Raw genomic sequence first — 17,033 nt, forward strand, 5'->3', positions numbered from 1 at the left:
CAAACACTAGTATCCTCACACAGGCGACTCCCCATTCACACGAGTCCAATAGGTGCGCAACCGCACATATGCACATTGTGCCAAACCCAGAAGTGACCTGAAAACGTCACAAAAATGGGTGGGGTGGAAGTGGGTGTTTTCAGTTACCTGTGCAGTGCCTCAGAACTTTTACCATGCATAAAAAAAATATTTTTGGGGGGTGGGGTGGGGTGGGCAATACTTTTTATTAGGAAGAAAGACAGTGAGGTATTACTGAAATTCAGCCAGTAATAAACTTTAATCTTTCTTCAGCAAATTTTTTTTTTTGAAGTCAAAGTTCATTCTATTTACAAGGAAATGTACAAGACTAAACACATGACCTATTCAATAAATTAGCACATAGCAACTATCTATAAAATGGAGTTAATCCAGTATTTTGTTGTTTTCATCCACTATGATCCGGAGGAAGCATACTTTTAAACCTGTCAACAGCAGTATTGGGGAAGAGAGAAAGAGAAAATTCCTGTGATTTAAATTTATCCAGCTATGGAATGGCAATACAATTACAGTAGAAGCTCAAAGCAATGCATTAAGAAGTTGTGTAATGTGTAAGTGCTCTAGTATTACAGGGGAATACTGAGATAAGCACAGTTCATCACATTCAGGATGGTGAAATCTAAAGTCCCCTGTGCAAAGTTCTGAAACGATAGCTTCAAACTGGCTGATGTAGCAACAAACATAATGTTCAGTTACGCACTGATGAGTAAAGGGGCACAATGTACCAGCATATTCTGTGAAAATGGCACTGCAGTGAGTGGAAGTAGCTCCAAGCCCCTTGCACAATTTCTATTAATATCAGCTGGGACTTATGGATGAGAACGGGGGTTGGTTGGAAACAGTGCCATAACTTAGTTGAAAAAACTTAGGTTTTTTGGGGGGGGTTTTAGAAAAGGAATGGCATACATATCACTAACCTCATTCAATTCTGGAAATAGTTCCTGAATCCCAATATCCAGTAGAACATACGTTAACTAAAATAAAACAGAGAGATAAATTACATCCTGGAATTAGCAATACAGACTACAGTGACTGTAGGTGATTAGTAAGCCCCCGCTTAGAAGAATCGCCACCTACATGGTAACAAATCCCGAACAATAACCTAAAAGGACTCCCACGGTACACTTGACAGAAAAGTACAACCCCACCCAGATGCAAATGAACCTTTAAGGGCTTATATACTAGGAGATGAAACCATTTTAAAACAAACTACGGTAGTTTAAAAGGTTCTATTTTTGTTGACACATGCCACTTTGAATACCTGGCCATGACAAGATAAGCTGGCAGTAATCTAGTGCCATCATTCTGCCAAATCTCAAGTGGCAAATTTTATTAACCTTGCACCGAAGTGTCACAGTGAAGAATTTTGTCATGCCACAGCTGGAGTGGCACTGGCATCACAAATCCCAAGTGATCTTGCCAAACTCTGTATAACCCCCACCCTTCCTGCCTATGCTCCTATTGAGCTACCTACTGACATCCCATGAGCTACCTTACTGCTATCTATTTGAATTTATTTTGGCACCAATATCACAGATTTGGCATTTCTCTCCTAAATAAATAAGTATTTTTATTTATACCCCACCCTTTCCGGTTTAAAAACCGGGATCAGGTCAGCTAACAGCAAGTATAAAACATTGATTAAAATGTGATTTTAAAACAGCATAGAATACAGCATCAATAAAATTCAGGGGTCATTTTTGGAAGGAAAAAACCCCAGTCAGTAGACATTGAATGATCACCAGGGCTAACTGGCCAAGTTGGTCCTACTAGGGCCAGCAAGGAGACCAGAGTAGAATTTAACCAGAAAGGGTTTCTTCACAGAAGAGGAAAGGGAAAAGGGAATAGAGGATCAGGTTAATTCAAATTGAAGACTAGGTGGAATAGTTGTCTTACAGGCCCAGCGGAAGGAGATCAAGTCCTGCAGGGCCCTAGTCTCATGGGACAGAGCATTCCACCAGGTCGGAGCAGTCACTGAAAAACGCCTGGCCCTGGTGGATAGTCTGATAGTCTGGCTTCCTTAGGGCCCAGGACCTTTAAGCTATTATTATTCATGGACCTTGGGGTCCTCTGCAGGACATACCAGGAGAGGCAGCCCCGTAAGTACGAGGGTCCTAGGCCGTATAGGGCTTTAAAGGTCAAAACCAGCACCTTAAACCTGACCCTATACTCCACCGGGAGCCACTGCAGCTGGTAGAGCACTGGGTGAATATGCTCCTGTGGCAAGGAGCCCGTGAGGAGCCTCGCTGCAACATTCTGCACCCGCTGGAGTTTCTGGGACAGTTTCAAGGGCAGCCCCGCATAGAGCGAGTTACAGTAATCAAGCTTGGAGGTGACCATTGAATGGATCACTGTGGCCAGGTCGGGGCGGGAAAGGTAAGGGACCAACTGCTTGAAACGGCGAAGATGGAAAAATGTCGCCTTGGCTGTTGCTGCAATCTGCGCCTCCATGGAAAGGGAGGCATCAAGGATTACACCCAAACTCTTAATGGAAGGCACTGGCACTAATTGAGCCCCCGCAAGAGAAGGGAGTTGGTCCCCCAACCCCATGCCATCCAGACCCAGCCAGAGGACCTCTATCTTTGAAGGATTTAATTTCAGTCGGCTCCCATGAAGCCATCCAGCCACAGCTTTCAAGCATCTGGTCAGTGTGTTCAGGGCCGAGTCAGGGTGGCCGTCCATCAGCAGATAGAGCTGAGTGTCATCAGCATATTGGTGACAACCCAGCCCAAAGCTCCGGACAATCTGGGCGAGGGGGCACATAATGATGTTGAAAAGCATCAGGGAAAGGATTGTGCCTTGTGGCACTCCACACACCAAGGAGTGGCGTGATGATATCTCCCTCCCTGGCGACACCCTCTGTCCCTGACCAGAGATAAAGGAGCACAGCCATTGTCAGGCTGTGCCCTGAATCCCCACGGTGGCAAGGCGGTGGTCCAGAGGATCGTGATCAACCACGTCGAAATCTGCTGACAAATCTAAAAGAATCAGCAGTCCTGACCAGCCTCGATCCAGTTGTCTACAGATATCATCTGTTAGGGTGACCAGAGCTGTCTTGGTCCCGAAACCAGGACAGAAACCGGACTGAAATGGATCTAAAGCTGGGCAGTTTAGAAAAAAAGGTAAGGGGGGTGAGAACATGATAGAGGTGCTTAAACTGTGCATGGTGTGAATACAGAAAAGCCTTTTTCACTCCACTGTAATACTAGGACATGGAGGAATCCAATGAAGCTGAATGTCGGACGATTCAGGACAGACAAAAGAAAGGGCTTCTTCATGCAGCACCAGGTTAAAACTTTGGAGGTTGCTCTCACAGCAGGTAATAGTGGCCCCCAACTTGGATTAGAGAAATTAATGGATAAGGCTATCACTAGCCACGATGGCTATGTTCCACTGCCACTGCCCAAGGCAGCATACCTCCGAATACCAATTGCTGGGGAACACAAGTGGGGAGAATGCTTCTGCGCTCATGTTTGGCTTGCAAGCTTTCCATAGTTGACCACTGTAAGAAGAAGAACTGGACTCTACCGGCCCTTGGCCCTGGTTTCTCTCCGGCAGAAGAGAAAAGGAGGTCATTTCAAAACATTATAAATAATGGCTGTGAGTAAGAGCACCTACTTGTTTGTTGAGCACTGGCTGCTGCAGTCCATCAAACAGAAGTCTTATGCCTTCGTATTTGGCCTCCTCTCCAATGCACTTGCCTATCAAATCTGGACAAAATGCCAAAACGAAACCAGTTATGGCAACTCAAACAAGGAGGAGTAGAAAGTCAATGCCCAGATCATCCCCGGAGCTTTAAGTTATCAACAATGATTATTCTGCAAAAGAGATCAGCTGGTGACACCCAGTTTCCCTGAAACATTTGGGCAAGATCAGCACCCCGACATATTGTTTGTGTTGGGGCAAGCAGCACATTTCCTACAGCATCTATTGTTTGACAAGGGAGTGACTTCATGCCTCGAAGTTCATGAACCAACAAGTGTCCCATTTGGGGGCACAGAGGCATTATCATGTTCTGCTCCAATGTAATGATTAACCACCTGTGCCTATCCACTCTTAAGTTATGTTAACTGCAATGATAATCCTCTGCTGGACGCACAATGCAGTATGACTTAGGTCAAGTCAGAGAAGTCTGACTAAATTTAGGTGGAGCGTTCCTTAAAACAGAAGAGTTAAGTCCTTTACAAGTCAGCTTGTTGTAGTCATCACAATTTGTTCAAATACAAGTTCTTTATATCATGCACAGTTAAGAGAGAAAATCCCTTGCACTCAGAGGCATATCTAGGGTCCCTTGCACCCTTGGCAAGGGGCAGCATTAGATTCAAACTACAAGGCGGGGACAAACAGTAGATAAAAAGGCAAACAGCTAGCAGCAAATATGTTTCTGTGTGCCCGTGACACTGTGGAGTTGTGGGCACCCATGCTACTGGGAAAGTGTCCCAGGAATGTGGCACACACCTTCTCAGCATAGTACGAAGAATGGATGTTCTCTTAGAATTCTACATAAGTGGGAAGATGGTTGCATCACACCTTGAGCACAAGAAAGGCCCAGACAGAGGAGCCTCAAGCAAGAAAGGAGCACTTGGGGGCTGGGGAAAGCACCATAGGAAACGAGACACTTAGCAGCAGATATGAAGGAATCCTCCTGATTGTCTAATGAGACTGCATAGGGACATCTTTTACTGGAAAGCAGCAAGCACACCTTCAGCAAATATGCCCTTGGCATTCTGGGAATCCCATCCTCCTACAGTGCTCTTTTTGAAGCATTAAACTATGAATTATCAAAGACATGACACTGTATCTGAAATGCAGGACCAGAGGATGCTCCAGCCGATAAATTGCAAGAATCCAGCAATGCTTATGCCACTGCCAATATTGCTAAAGAGTTTATACGAAGAAAGTATAAAACAGGAAGAAAAAAAAACCACACACACACACAACCCACACCAAATTTGTCACATGAGAATTTCTGCGGTCCACATAGGTTTTAGAAATGTAATGCATCTCAAACCATCTCCCAAGTCTTTCAAGATGCCTTAACAAATGTGCACCCCTGGATATTTGTATTGACATGTGCCATTCAGCCTGGTCATTCAGCATGCCTCTCTTGACAGATCATGCTGCAAAAATACTGAACCTGGAATGTATTTCATCATTTCTTCAAAGGTCTGTTTTGCCCTCTTGTGCTTATCCTGAGGAGATCGAGGTTCAGAATTTTCACAAAATACAGCATCTGAAACAAAAGAAACCCATTTTTTGCTGCGGTGCTATCAGCACAGGTTGGCTGTTGCTTTAATTATCTTACTTGGTGAACTTCAGTTAGTTAAATGCAAAAGATACTAGCCTGAAACAGTTAACAGCTCTTGCTGAAGTATGCACTAGTTTTTACTTTATGCAAAGACACACAACAACAAAAAAGGCAACTGTGCAAGTACCAAAATAAGTTGCAAGTACAAAACAGAGCAAGTCTTTTTATCAAAACAGAGCAAGTCTTTTGAGATCCAGCGCCGAGGGCCTTCTGGCGGTTCCCTCATTGCGAGAAATGAGGCTACAGGGAACCAGACAGAGGGCCTTCTCGGTAGCGGCCCCCACCCTGTGGAACGCCCTCCCATCAGATGTCAAAGAGATAAAGAATTACCTGACGTTCAGAAGACATCTTAAGGCAGCCCTGTTCAGGAAAGTTTTTAATATGTAATGCTGTACGGTTTTTAACACTGATTGGGAGCCACCCAGAGTGGCTGGGGAAAACTCAGCCAGATGGGCGGGGTATAAATAATAAATTATTATTATTATTATTATTATTATTATTATTATTATTATTATTATTATTATCATCAAGGGAATAGCTCTCATTTGTGTGCACAACTTTCCACTAACCTCTCAGAAGTGTTATAAGCGACACCAGGCGATGCTCCTGAAAGAGTTGCTCTAGCTTGTGCTGCAGGTAGTAGTCTGTGTACTCCTCTAAGGTGCGCTTGAAGAGAATTCGCCCTCCCATCAAGATATGGTGAAGCCAATCAGGAATATGGAAAACAACCCTACCTGCAAAGTCATTATCATTACATATATTTAGTGTACGGGCATGCTTTTTTTTAACTTTTGGAACACATTTACGTTTCAAAGCAGCCACAGAGGCTCTGATTAAGCCTCCATGTTCTAAACAATGGTCTGGGCAAACCACATTTAAAAAGCTCATCTTGCAGATATTTGTAAAATGCCAACAATGTATGCTGCTAGCCATGGTAGCTAAGCTTTAACTTCCACACTACGAGTCAGAACACTCTGAGATTCAGAAGTGGAGACTAACAGGAGGGCAAGGCTACTGCCTTCACCTACTGCAGGCATGTTGTGGACCAAGGGTCACCAACCCTGAACCCATGTGCACCAGAGTGCCCATGAAAGCCTTTTTGGAGCTCCCAGGATGAACCACAACCCTCAGATTCCAAGCTTTTATTTTTTTCAGTCAGGTTTCTAAAAATTTTAGAACCTGTAATACGAGGCAAAACCTTCTTCTTATTTATCATGAGAAATGTTCACTGCAATAGCGTGTATGTGTGTGTGATATTAATATTGTGTGATCTTCACAACCCAGATAACCATGGTAAACCTCAGGTTGTCCAGTGGAGCAGCGACAACTCTGCTGTAATTTGTGTTATGCCGTGCCCCACCCCACCCTGGCAGCCATATTGTGTTATGCCACACCTTCTATGATGACTGGTGTGCACAGCACTTTCTCAAAATACTTGTCATTTACCTCCCTCTTGATTTAATAAGGAAAGTAAAGGGAGTGTGCAGAAGACAACATGGGAATACAAAAACCTGCAGTTGCTGGAGCTTTCCTGGCTGCTGACAAATACTCTTTTTGTGGGAAGGGGGATTCTGGTGGTATGCCTGGTCTCTGAGTTTCATCTTTAGTGAGTGGTTCCTATTTGTGATGAAACATCTACACATGCTAAGTTAAATCCCATTCTTCTTTCAGCCACTGCCTCCTACTCAGCAGGGCTGAAAAAACTGTCCACTGTTACTGAACATGCTCATCAATCTTATTTCTCCCCAAACTTCAGAGATCCCAGGGCTTTATATACATTGTGGTGATTTTTGGAAACAAAAATTCTGTGGGTGGCAAAAAGTGTTCTCTCTTTGTTTCTGCTATAATTCCATCAGCATAGTTGTGATCAAAGTCCCACATTGCAGAAGGAGAGAGAGAAAAAACAACAACATCGAGTCAGCATGGGAATTGTGCCAATAACAAAACTTTCCACACCCCATATCTTTGAAATGAGATTTATCTGATCCTGGCACAAACTCCCAACAGACATAATATGTTGTAGATAAGCCTCTTGTATTAACAGGCCCTCTGCTGAAAAAGAAAAACCAAGACATGATTTCTCACCAATGTACATTAAGTAGTCATAGACTCCTTCAACGGTCATCAATTCCATAAAATAGTTCTGAATTTGTCTTCTCTCTAAGTTCTCTGAGCGGTTTGCGTTGTTCTTATACAGGTCATTAAAAAGCTGAAACAGGAGAGTATCAAGTTTTCAAACAGCAACATCACACAAAAAACACACCCCATTCTTCAGTAATTTGCAGGTTTAATGGAAGCCACACCACTTTTCTCTGGCGACAACAGAATAGCTGAAGCGGTCAGAAGTTCTGAATTGCTATCCAATATTACCATAAAAAGGATGTTCTATTATTTTGAATGAAATTATCCGAGAGTTTGAAACATCAGCTTTACTCAGTTTTTAGCCATGTCAACCATTAACCCTTGTCTTGCACTTCAGCTATGCCAAAATGAAGTCTTCACACCTGTGACATTCTGACTTTGAAGGAATCTGAATGGAGAGGGAGGGAGGAAAAGACAGGATTGAATGAACCATGTAGCCTGTTCCTGTACTTGGAAATGGTTTACAGACTTCTCCCTCTCAAACAGCAGCAACTGCCCTGCTATTTTCGAGGGCGTGTCTTTTGAAAAGGAGGGAACGTTTCAAAGACAGTTTGTGAGATGGAATGAGGGGGATCTGCTGTTTAAGAGGGGAATCAAACTCTTACTAGATTTGGAGTGTGCCTAAGTATAGCTCTTTGGCTCCCAGACTACAGACTTTACAGCTTATTCAATCAGACAAAAGTTATGGTATAAATAGGTATTGATAAAAGATTACGTTTACAATATTTGATTTTGTTTCTCACCCCAGCAGACATACCACATACCTTTTTGTTGTTTTCAGAAGTAGGACTGAGAATAGTAAGCTCGGGTTTACTTGGCTTAGGCTTGGGAGATTCACAGGAGTTAATAAAATTTATAATGAACGGCTCCAAGTGCTGGCCTTTCTGAAATTAACCAAACAATAGCTGTAATGGAACATTTTCAAAAGAAAAGCTCTCTGGGATAAATCTACTACCAGTTTTTGGGCGGGAGGGGACATAGTAATTAGAAACACAATTAATTAAGTTATACCCACCTCTTTCATTAGTTTCCCTGGGACAGATTTTATAATTTTACCTGCAAATGAAAAACAGTAGGGAAAAATAAGCAATGATTCGCATTAGCAATAGCATAGCATTAACTATGTTCCTCCACTTATTTTATAGAATTGGGTTATATCCAGCTACATCACAAGTAAGTAGATACCCCACAATTAATGAGTATATTAATTTCAATGTCTACTCAAAGTAGAATTTAGCTGGCTGGATGCAATCTGCAAAGTTTGTCCCCCGATCTTTTTAAAAGCTCAATTCTCTTTTTAATCTTGACTGCACCTCCTATCATTCAAAACCACTGTTGCTGTTGTGTATACAGTGGTGCCTCGCTAGACGAAAAGAATTCGTTCCGCGATTCTCTTCGTCTAGCGGTTTTTTCGTCTTGCGAAGCAAGCCCATTGACAGCTTAGCGGATTAGCGCTACAGCTGTCAAGCGGCTTCCAGCGATCAGCTGTTAAGCGGCTTATCAGCGGAACAGCTGATAAGCGGCTTAGCGGCTTAAGAAAAGGGCGGGAAAAGCGGGAAAAACCCGCGGGGGGATGCAAGATTTTTTTTTGTCTTGCAAAGCAACCCCATAGGGAAATTCGTTTTGCGGGTTTTTTTTTTTTTTTCTAGCGGGTTTTTCGTCTTGCGAGGCGTTCGTCTTGCGGGGCACCACTGTACTTAAGTATTTCATGCATGGAATGAAACAGATATAATATATACTTAGTCTGAAGGAGTGTCTCCACTCCCATCGTTTTGCCCGGACACTGAGGTCCAGCGCCGAGTGCCTTCTGGTCGTTCCCTCACTGCGAGAAGCCAAGTTACAGGGAACCAGGCAGAGGGCCTTCTCAGTAGTGGCACCCACCCTGTGGAAAGTCCTCCCACCAGATGTCAAAGAGAACAACAACTACCAGACTTTTAGAAGACATCTGAAAGCAGCCCTGTTTAGGGAAGCTTTTAATGTTTGATGCATTACTGTACAGTGGTACCTCGGGTTACATATGCTTCAGGCTACATACACTTCAGGTTACAGACTCTGCTAACCCAGAAATATTACCTCAGGTTAAGAACTTTGCTTCAGGATGAGAAAAGAAATCGTGTTCTGGTGATGTGGCAGCAGCAGGAGGCCCCATTAGCTAAAGTGGTGCTTCAGGTTAAGAACAGTTTCAGGTTAAGAACGGACCTCCGGAATGAATTAAGTTCTTAACCCGAGGTACCACTGTATTTTAATATTTTGTTGGAAGCTGCCCAGAAGGTGGGGGTATAAATAATATATTTTTATTTTTATTTTTATTTTTATTTTTAATCTCACTGTGTTCTGTATTCTGGTTTTTCATACTTTAAGTAATGTCATATTTTGCTCAGAATTACCAAAGAGAAAAATTTCTATATACACATGGGAACTTCTAATTTTCTACTCTCCAATCATATGAATCATAGCTGGTTTAGATGGGTGGCAGAAAGCAGTTGTGGGTGTGTGGCAGGAGATGAAGGAATGTTTTAATTGGTTAGAATCCAACATTTGCAATTTTGCCCTCAACTATAGGGTTGTTGTTGTTGTTTACATACCTAGATTGACATCAGGCAACATTTTATCAAGAAATTGAGTCTCTCCACCATTAGGGGATAAGAAGTCAGCCAAAAGCTGGCTGTTGCTTAGTTCTGGATGTTGTGAAAGTTTCTTTGAGGGAGACAAAAAGAAAAACAAGCAATTACACTCAAATTAGCTTCTCTCTAGGAATGGAAATTAACTGTTAAATGTTGCAAGGGGAAAATCATGAGATACAATTTGAATTAAAATGCCATTTGAGATCATGGTCATTCAAAATGTGTTGTGTGAGTATCAGATGGGAAATATACACACTGGGAGAATGGGAAGTTGATGAGGAGAAACCTAAGCTATCCACAGAAATAAGTACATCTCAAGTGAAGCTTCTTCATACCTGCAGATATTCCTGAAACTCCTCTCTCTTTGACATCAAGAATTCATAGTTCTTTGGTCCAATGATCCTCTTTGAAGGAAGCTGTGCATCAGGGAATGTACCTGATCATAGCACAATATGTACAATATAAAGTGAAGATTTATTTTCACTTGCACTAAAATGATAGTGTAAATTTTATCGAAGTAAAATGCTATTTTAACCTCCACAGGAGGGTAGGAAATTAACATACCATGGAATTCTGTTAGCTTTGACTCAAGAACATAAAATTCAAGGTATTTTCTGTAGACCGACCAGTGTTCAGGTTTGTGACCAACTGCAAATACATACAGATATATATTTTTTTTACTTTAAGAACGGTTAAAAAAAAGTTCTAAAGGCAAATGTACAAGTCTAGGACAATATGGAACAAGTCCTCAGAAGGTGGTGTTGTAGTTGTTGTTGTTGTTGTTGTTGTTGTTGTTGTTGTTGTTGTTGTTAGCAACAGCAGTAATAATATCCTGCTGCAGTCATGCCTGGACCTTTTAAAAATAAGATTTAAAGGTAAAGGTACCCCTGCCTGTACGGGCCAGTCTTGCCAGACTCTGGGGTTGTGCGCCCATCTCACTCAAGAGGCCAGGGACCAGCGCTGTCCAGAGACACTTCCGGGTCACGTGGCCAGCGTGACATCGCTGCTCTGGCGAGCCAGAGCCGCACACGGAAACGCCGTTTACCTTCCCGCTGGTAAGCGGTCCCTATTTATCTACTTGCACCCGGAGGTGCTTTCGAACTGCTAGGTTGGCAGGCGCTGGGACCGAGCAGCGGGAGCGCACCCCGCCGCAGGGATTCGAACCGCTGACCTTTCGATCGGCAAGTCCTAGGCGCTGAGGCTTTAACCCACAGCGCCAAGATTTACAAAACTATAAATACAAAAGGAAATACCCCAGTCATCCTAACAGGTGCAATGTTCAACAATAGTTTATCAGGGTTTTAGACAATGCATTTGGATTTACTGGTTCTTAATATTTTTCAAGACTTCACAGGATCTTGAAAACAACGAAGATAAAATGAGTGTGCACCAGAGCTGGCAAATCAAGAGTATTAAGGCAGGTAGGGTAAATAGGCATACACTTGTAAAGGTACCAGTACCTGCCATTCTGTCATTCCTTTCCACATCAATGCAAAATACGGGGATTCTCTCTTTCCTTTGAAGAGGGGGGTCTTCAAAGAAGTCGACATATGGGATGGTAATTTTCCAAGCTGCAAGATTGCGAGGGGTATTAGGCGTGCTAAGTGCCTCCACGGGAGAATCATCTTCCATTACTACGATGCCTTCTTCAATCTACAGTGGAAGATTCATGCATCAAGAGACCATTTTGAGCCTATTTTATTCAAGGTAACTTAAAATGTGTTTCGTTATGTGAACAAATATATCTTGCCTTTTGACTAATCACAGAGCTCAGGAAAGCTTACAATTCAAAACTGACAAAACAAAGTATTACCGTATTTTTCGCTCTGTTGGACGCAGTTTTTCCCCTCCAAAAATTGAGGGGAAATGTGTGTGCGTCCTATGGAGCGAATGCAGGCTTGTGCCATAGCCGTGCAACCCCTCCGGCAAGGAGAGGCTGCACGGGGCTATGGCTTCTTTAGTCCTGCTCTGCGTCTCCCGGCAAGGAGAGGTTGCGCGGGACTAAAGAGGAAGCCAAAACAGCGAGCGGGATCCATCCTGCTCGCTGCCTTGGCTTGTGCCATAGCCACGCGCAACCCCTCCAGCAGGGAGAGGTTATGCGCAGTCTGTACACTGTTCTTTGGGGCTGAGGAGGGGATTCCCCCCCCCTAAAAACTGGGTCCGCCCTATGGTCCGCTGCGCCCTATGGTGCGAAAAATGCGGTAAATTGTACTGTATGAAAGAAACAACAAGAACCCAGTGCTTTTTTTTCTATAAAAAAATGTTTAGGGGTACTCTCATTTTGACTCAAGAAAATCACTTTTATAGTTCAAATCGGGGAAAATAAATACAGTAAATGGACAAAAGTAAAAAGATTCAGGAAATGTTTAGTGGTATGCGTACCCCTGCGTACTCCCAGAAAAAAAGCACTGATAAAAACCAAGACCATATCTAAAGTTTCAAGAAAGCTCTGACCAGTGTGACGAAAAATGAGGGACGATGGGTGTTGCAGCACTGCCACAACAGTTCCTTATTTAGCTATGTCTGAAAGAATCTGCCTTGAATGCAATATATACAAAGTGGCACAAGCTCTCAAGAGAGCCAATCAACTTCTTCAAGGATGAAACTCATGTGATCGTGTTCCCGCACTTGTGTTGCTAATCGGTAACTATAAAATGAAGCAAGACAGAATGGACTGAAGTCGGGACCGGGAGCAACCATAAAACGGATTGGTGGCAGCATGTGGTGAACAGGACAGAGGACAAGTGTGCAGTCAAAGCTGCTAGGACCAAGAACCACCTACTCACAAAGTCATCCTCTCCTTCAGCCAGGCCATAGTTGGGCAGAACTGCGCCTTCCATTGTGGTACTCTTGAACACGCCTTTAATTTTGCTACTAATACTTCTGATTCCGGACGATTCTCCTTTTCTCTGCATGCTCCTACATGAAATAAAAAGGAAATGCATACTGCATAGCTATTCCTAGGAGAGAAAACCAAAATACCGCAAAGGGAACACTGAAGCGACTCTACTACATGAACAATTCATGGGGACATTTCTTTGCCCCAATCCAGCAGGGGAGACCAAAGGGAAAAGGAACCAGGCTTCTGCTAGTAATAGACCCACACAAACAGATGTTCCATGTTGCCAGTTCTGATATTTCTGGTCACTTGGTAAAGAGAGAGACACATTCCTGGCACATGCATACCCTGTCCTCTATTCAAAGCCCTCTGGATTGGGGCCTATGATCTATTTCACTTTAGCATTTACAACAGGGGTGGGGAACCTTTGGCCCTCAAAATAACTACATCAGAGGTGGTTTTAGGGTAGCACAACTGGTTCCCACACAATGGGCGCCAAGCTGAAAGGGAGCACAGTAAGCACTTGTTCAGTTATGGGAAGCAAGTGTGAGGGCTCTGACAGGGTCCTCTTTCCTCCTTTCTAAAGCCTAGTTAGCACTTGCCCTGCTTTGGGGTGGGATAGGGGGCTCTAGGACCCTGCAGAAATCCTCACACCTCTTTCCGAAAGCCCAGCATAGCATGAGGGCTGGGGAGGAGGCACAAAATTCTGGCCTAGTTCACCATAATACCAAAGCCTGACCCCGACTACCTCTCCTATCATCCCTGACCACTGGTCCATGCTGGCTGGACTGATGGGAGGTGGAGTCCAGCAACATCTGGAGGGCCACAGGTTCCTCATCCCTGATTTTACAGTGTAAATTTCACACAATGACTATATTTAGAAATATATGCTAGTTTATCCCTTCTGGGATTGCATGCTCACCCTCCCCCACTTTCTCCAGAGCGGCCATGAGGATTACAGGAAACTTTCGCTGCCAATTTCAGCTAACCACAGTTTAGCATGCTGTCCAAATCCTAAACTATGGTTAATCTTAACTGTGGTTTGGTGAAAGATGTCAGACTGATAACCCATGATTTGAAGTTAAGCTTAATCATGCTTCGTTGGGTTTGACTGATCCGAGAAACTGCAATTAATTAGAAATGGAGCTGAGAGCTCCCGAAGAGAGGCTGGGGAAACCCAGCCAGATGGGTGGGGTATAAATAATAAATTGATGATGATGATGTTATACTGGAGGAAGAGTGGGAGGATATGAATCTGAAGGTAGGCTAGGCTTGTCCCTGTCACATCAAACCATGGTTTCTCTTGACATCCAAATGCAACAACAGCAAAACATCATCAGCTGTGAAACGCTGGGTACATGGAAAGAATGCATTTTATATTGCAAGGGCCTCGACGGGGTGTGGGTGTGTGAATTCAGATACAGTAACATTGTTAATGTGTAAACATACTGCACCCTCCTCTAGCCCCATAAAATACTTCTCTAGGGCTCAGGCTATCCAGGGTTAGGTGCTGCAGGCCAGCTTTGCTTCCTGCCCAAGCTCAGCAACCAGTCTCTTACACTGGAGAAAGCTAACAGGAGCATTTGGGGACAGCACTAGGATGGGCTGCTAAGCCTGCTCCTTAGCCTTGATGATGCCACCTCTTGATAACCCAACTTATTCCTGTCTGCACAGCTCCCTCTTCATCACCTGATACTGTCTGGAGAAGGGTTCTATTTCTGGCCAGGGAAGTGTGACGGAATGTTAAAGAAACAGCTCAAAATATACAGATGACAAAACCCCATAGCTTTCTGAAATGCATCCCTCCAAGTCAGGCATGGCCAAACTTGGCCCTCCAGCTGTTTTGGGACTACAATTCCCATCATCCCTGACCACTGGTCCTGTTAGCTAGGGATGATGGGAGTTGTAGTCCCAAAACAGCTGGAGGGCCAAGTTTGGCCATGCCTGCTCCAAGTGCTGAGTGTGGGGGAAATGAACCAATTGTTTTCTTACTATAGCACCCTTTGTGGCAAATACAAAACAGAAGCTGATGTAGTAACAATAATCAAGGAAACTGGCTATTCATATTGCAAAAATCACAGTGAGTGGGATGGGGGGAATGCTGAATAACATAAGCTTAAGCTATTGTTAAACTTGCACATAAATAATCAAGCATTTGCACAGGCATGTGTGATATGAGACGGCCCTAACTTACTTTAAAGCAGCAGGGAGAGATGGAAAAAAGCCAGATGGGAGGGTTAGGACTGACTGAAAATGAGGGAAAACAGACGCAGACGAAGCCTCCGGGCTGGCGAAAGCGGCTTGCCCTAAAGAAGGTGGCTTGATGCATGGCTTATAATCTTGCTCAGAGCGAGAGCAACTTATAACAGAGCATCCAGAAGGCAGCAAATTCAAATGAAAAGACAGACATTAGCCAACAAATCTGCATTCCTCACACAAAAAAAGCCATGCTTCACATATACAGCCGCTTCATGCATGCACGCTGGCCTGACGCCCTTACACCAAACAAAGCCAACTTCATTTCCTACTCTAGAAACACACCAAGCATCCGAGTGGGGGTGGAAAAAACCCCACGCAAAATGTGGGTCTTATTCAAAAAGAGGTAGTGATGGTAAATTAAAAAATGGGGGGGGGGCACTATTTGGTAATAGCTATGGAATAACTGCACTGTGTTTTTTGCTAACAAAAGCACCGCTAAACAGAACAGGGTCTTCAGATATCTGCTTGCAGTGTGCATCTGTGTTCATATATAAAACCTCAATGGGGAAGAAGTGCATTTAAAGAAAAAGGAATATGCACAACTATTTGACCCAGTTATTAAAACAGCATCATTAAACTAGCCTGGGTACAACAGGTGGCTAGTGATTTAGGAATGCTTAGTGGGAGATTTCTAGAGTTCAGAAAATATCCAAGGAAAGCTATGCCTTAAAGCCAAACCGAATGCCATTTTTGCTGATGTTTCAAAACAAGACAGAAATGTGCAGTTACTTGAACTATCACTTGAGCCTGGAAATAGTTCCCATGTATTTATTTATTTTTTAAAAATGTGTACAAGTGAAATATGATATAGTCACAAATAGATACAGCGTAAACAAGCAACAATGGCATGTCAGCTCAATTTACTATAAACAATCCAAGCAGAGACTACCTCTCCAGCTAGGCAACTAATAGTACTGTATTCCACAAGCCAAGAAAAAGGTGAATCCCATTACACTTCTATTCTACTTGAACAGTGCAGTTAAAAACGTTAGTAGCTGCTATAGTGGCTGTCATTTCCAAATGCACTTGGACGTATCTGCTTTTCTTCACAACAGCTTGATCTTGCATTCGCTTACATATACAGTATGATAAAAAAGTACTGGCGCTGTTTCATAAAGTTTGTGACACCACAGTTATGCTTGCTTGGAGCTGAACTTAAATTTAATGCATTTGGCGAAGCTGTGCACCGAAGATGTAAAGTGGTCTGTGGAACTGGTGAGATCACAGCAGAAATCTGATTTCTCCTTCTTTGAGCACTGAAACAATGGTGCAGTAGGATGGCCCATTTCTCTCTCTCTCTCTCTCTCTCACACACACACACACCCCTGGGGGCAGGACTTCTGTGCCTTTTACAGCTACCCAGAAAGGACAACAGAAACAGGTGACACTTCCATGGTAATTGCATCTGCATGGCAGGAAATGCATCACTTGCATAGATTTGGGGTGGGCAGTTAAGAGGAAAGAATATCCTTCCCAGAATACAAATGTCAGCAATGATTTAAAAGTAGCAAGAATAACTGAGGGCTGCAAGGAAGATATTCCTGAATTATTTTCATACTAATGAAAGCCATACTAGTTCTCTTTTTCCCTTTTTCTTTTCTTTAGCCCCTTATTTTAGCTGCATTTCATTGCATTCCAATCCAACTGACACTAATCCAATGGCAGCATGTAAGCACCAAGCAGATATCTTCAGTTTTTGACTGTTTTATAACCAGATAAAATTTGTGGTTGCCAATGAACTGGTTATTCCCCAGACATGACACTGGGCTTTGGAGGCACTTGGAAGAAGGTGTGGTCTTACCACTCCCCTTGGCTTGGCTTGAGA

General features: G+C 43.3%; 1 protein-coding gene across 2 annotated transcripts in view; it reads right to left on the minus strand.

Moving 5' to 3' along the window:
- Positions 1 to 258: 258 nt before the first annotated feature.
- Positions 259 to 17,033, minus strand: part of SNX14 (sorting nexin 14) — a 39,598-nt gene continuing 22,823 nt past the window's right edge. For both annotated transcript variants that reach the window (XM_083730152.1, XM_083730151.1), the window contains 13 exons: positions 12,897 to 13,029; positions 11,571 to 11,763; positions 10,675 to 10,758; positions 10,446 to 10,546; positions 10,072 to 10,183; positions 8,502 to 8,542; positions 8,251 to 8,370; positions 7,430 to 7,553; positions 5,914 to 6,078; positions 5,174 to 5,269; positions 3,655 to 3,746; positions 954 to 1,010; positions 259 to 461 (listed from right to left, as the gene is read on the minus strand). In XM_083730152.1, coding sequence (XP_083586278.1) covers positions 456 to 461; positions 954 to 1,010; positions 3,655 to 3,746; positions 5,174 to 5,269; positions 5,914 to 6,078; positions 7,430 to 7,553; positions 8,251 to 8,370; positions 8,502 to 8,542; positions 10,072 to 10,183; positions 10,446 to 10,546; positions 10,675 to 10,758; positions 11,571 to 11,763; positions 12,897 to 13,029 — 1,324 coding nt within the window. In that variant the 3' untranslated portion in view covers positions 259 to 455. The remainder of the gene's footprint in view (positions 462 to 953; positions 1,011 to 3,654; positions 3,747 to 5,173; positions 5,270 to 5,913; positions 6,079 to 7,429; positions 7,554 to 8,250; positions 8,371 to 8,501; positions 8,543 to 10,071; positions 10,184 to 10,445; positions 10,547 to 10,674; positions 10,759 to 11,570; positions 11,764 to 12,896; positions 13,030 to 17,033) is intronic.

The sequence above is a fragment of the Podarcis gaigeae genome (genome assembly GCF_964106915.1).
Source record: "Podarcis gaigeae genome assembly, chromosome: 3".
Taxonomy (NCBI): Eukaryota; Metazoa; Chordata; class Lepidosauria; order Squamata; family Lacertidae; genus Podarcis; species Podarcis gaigeae.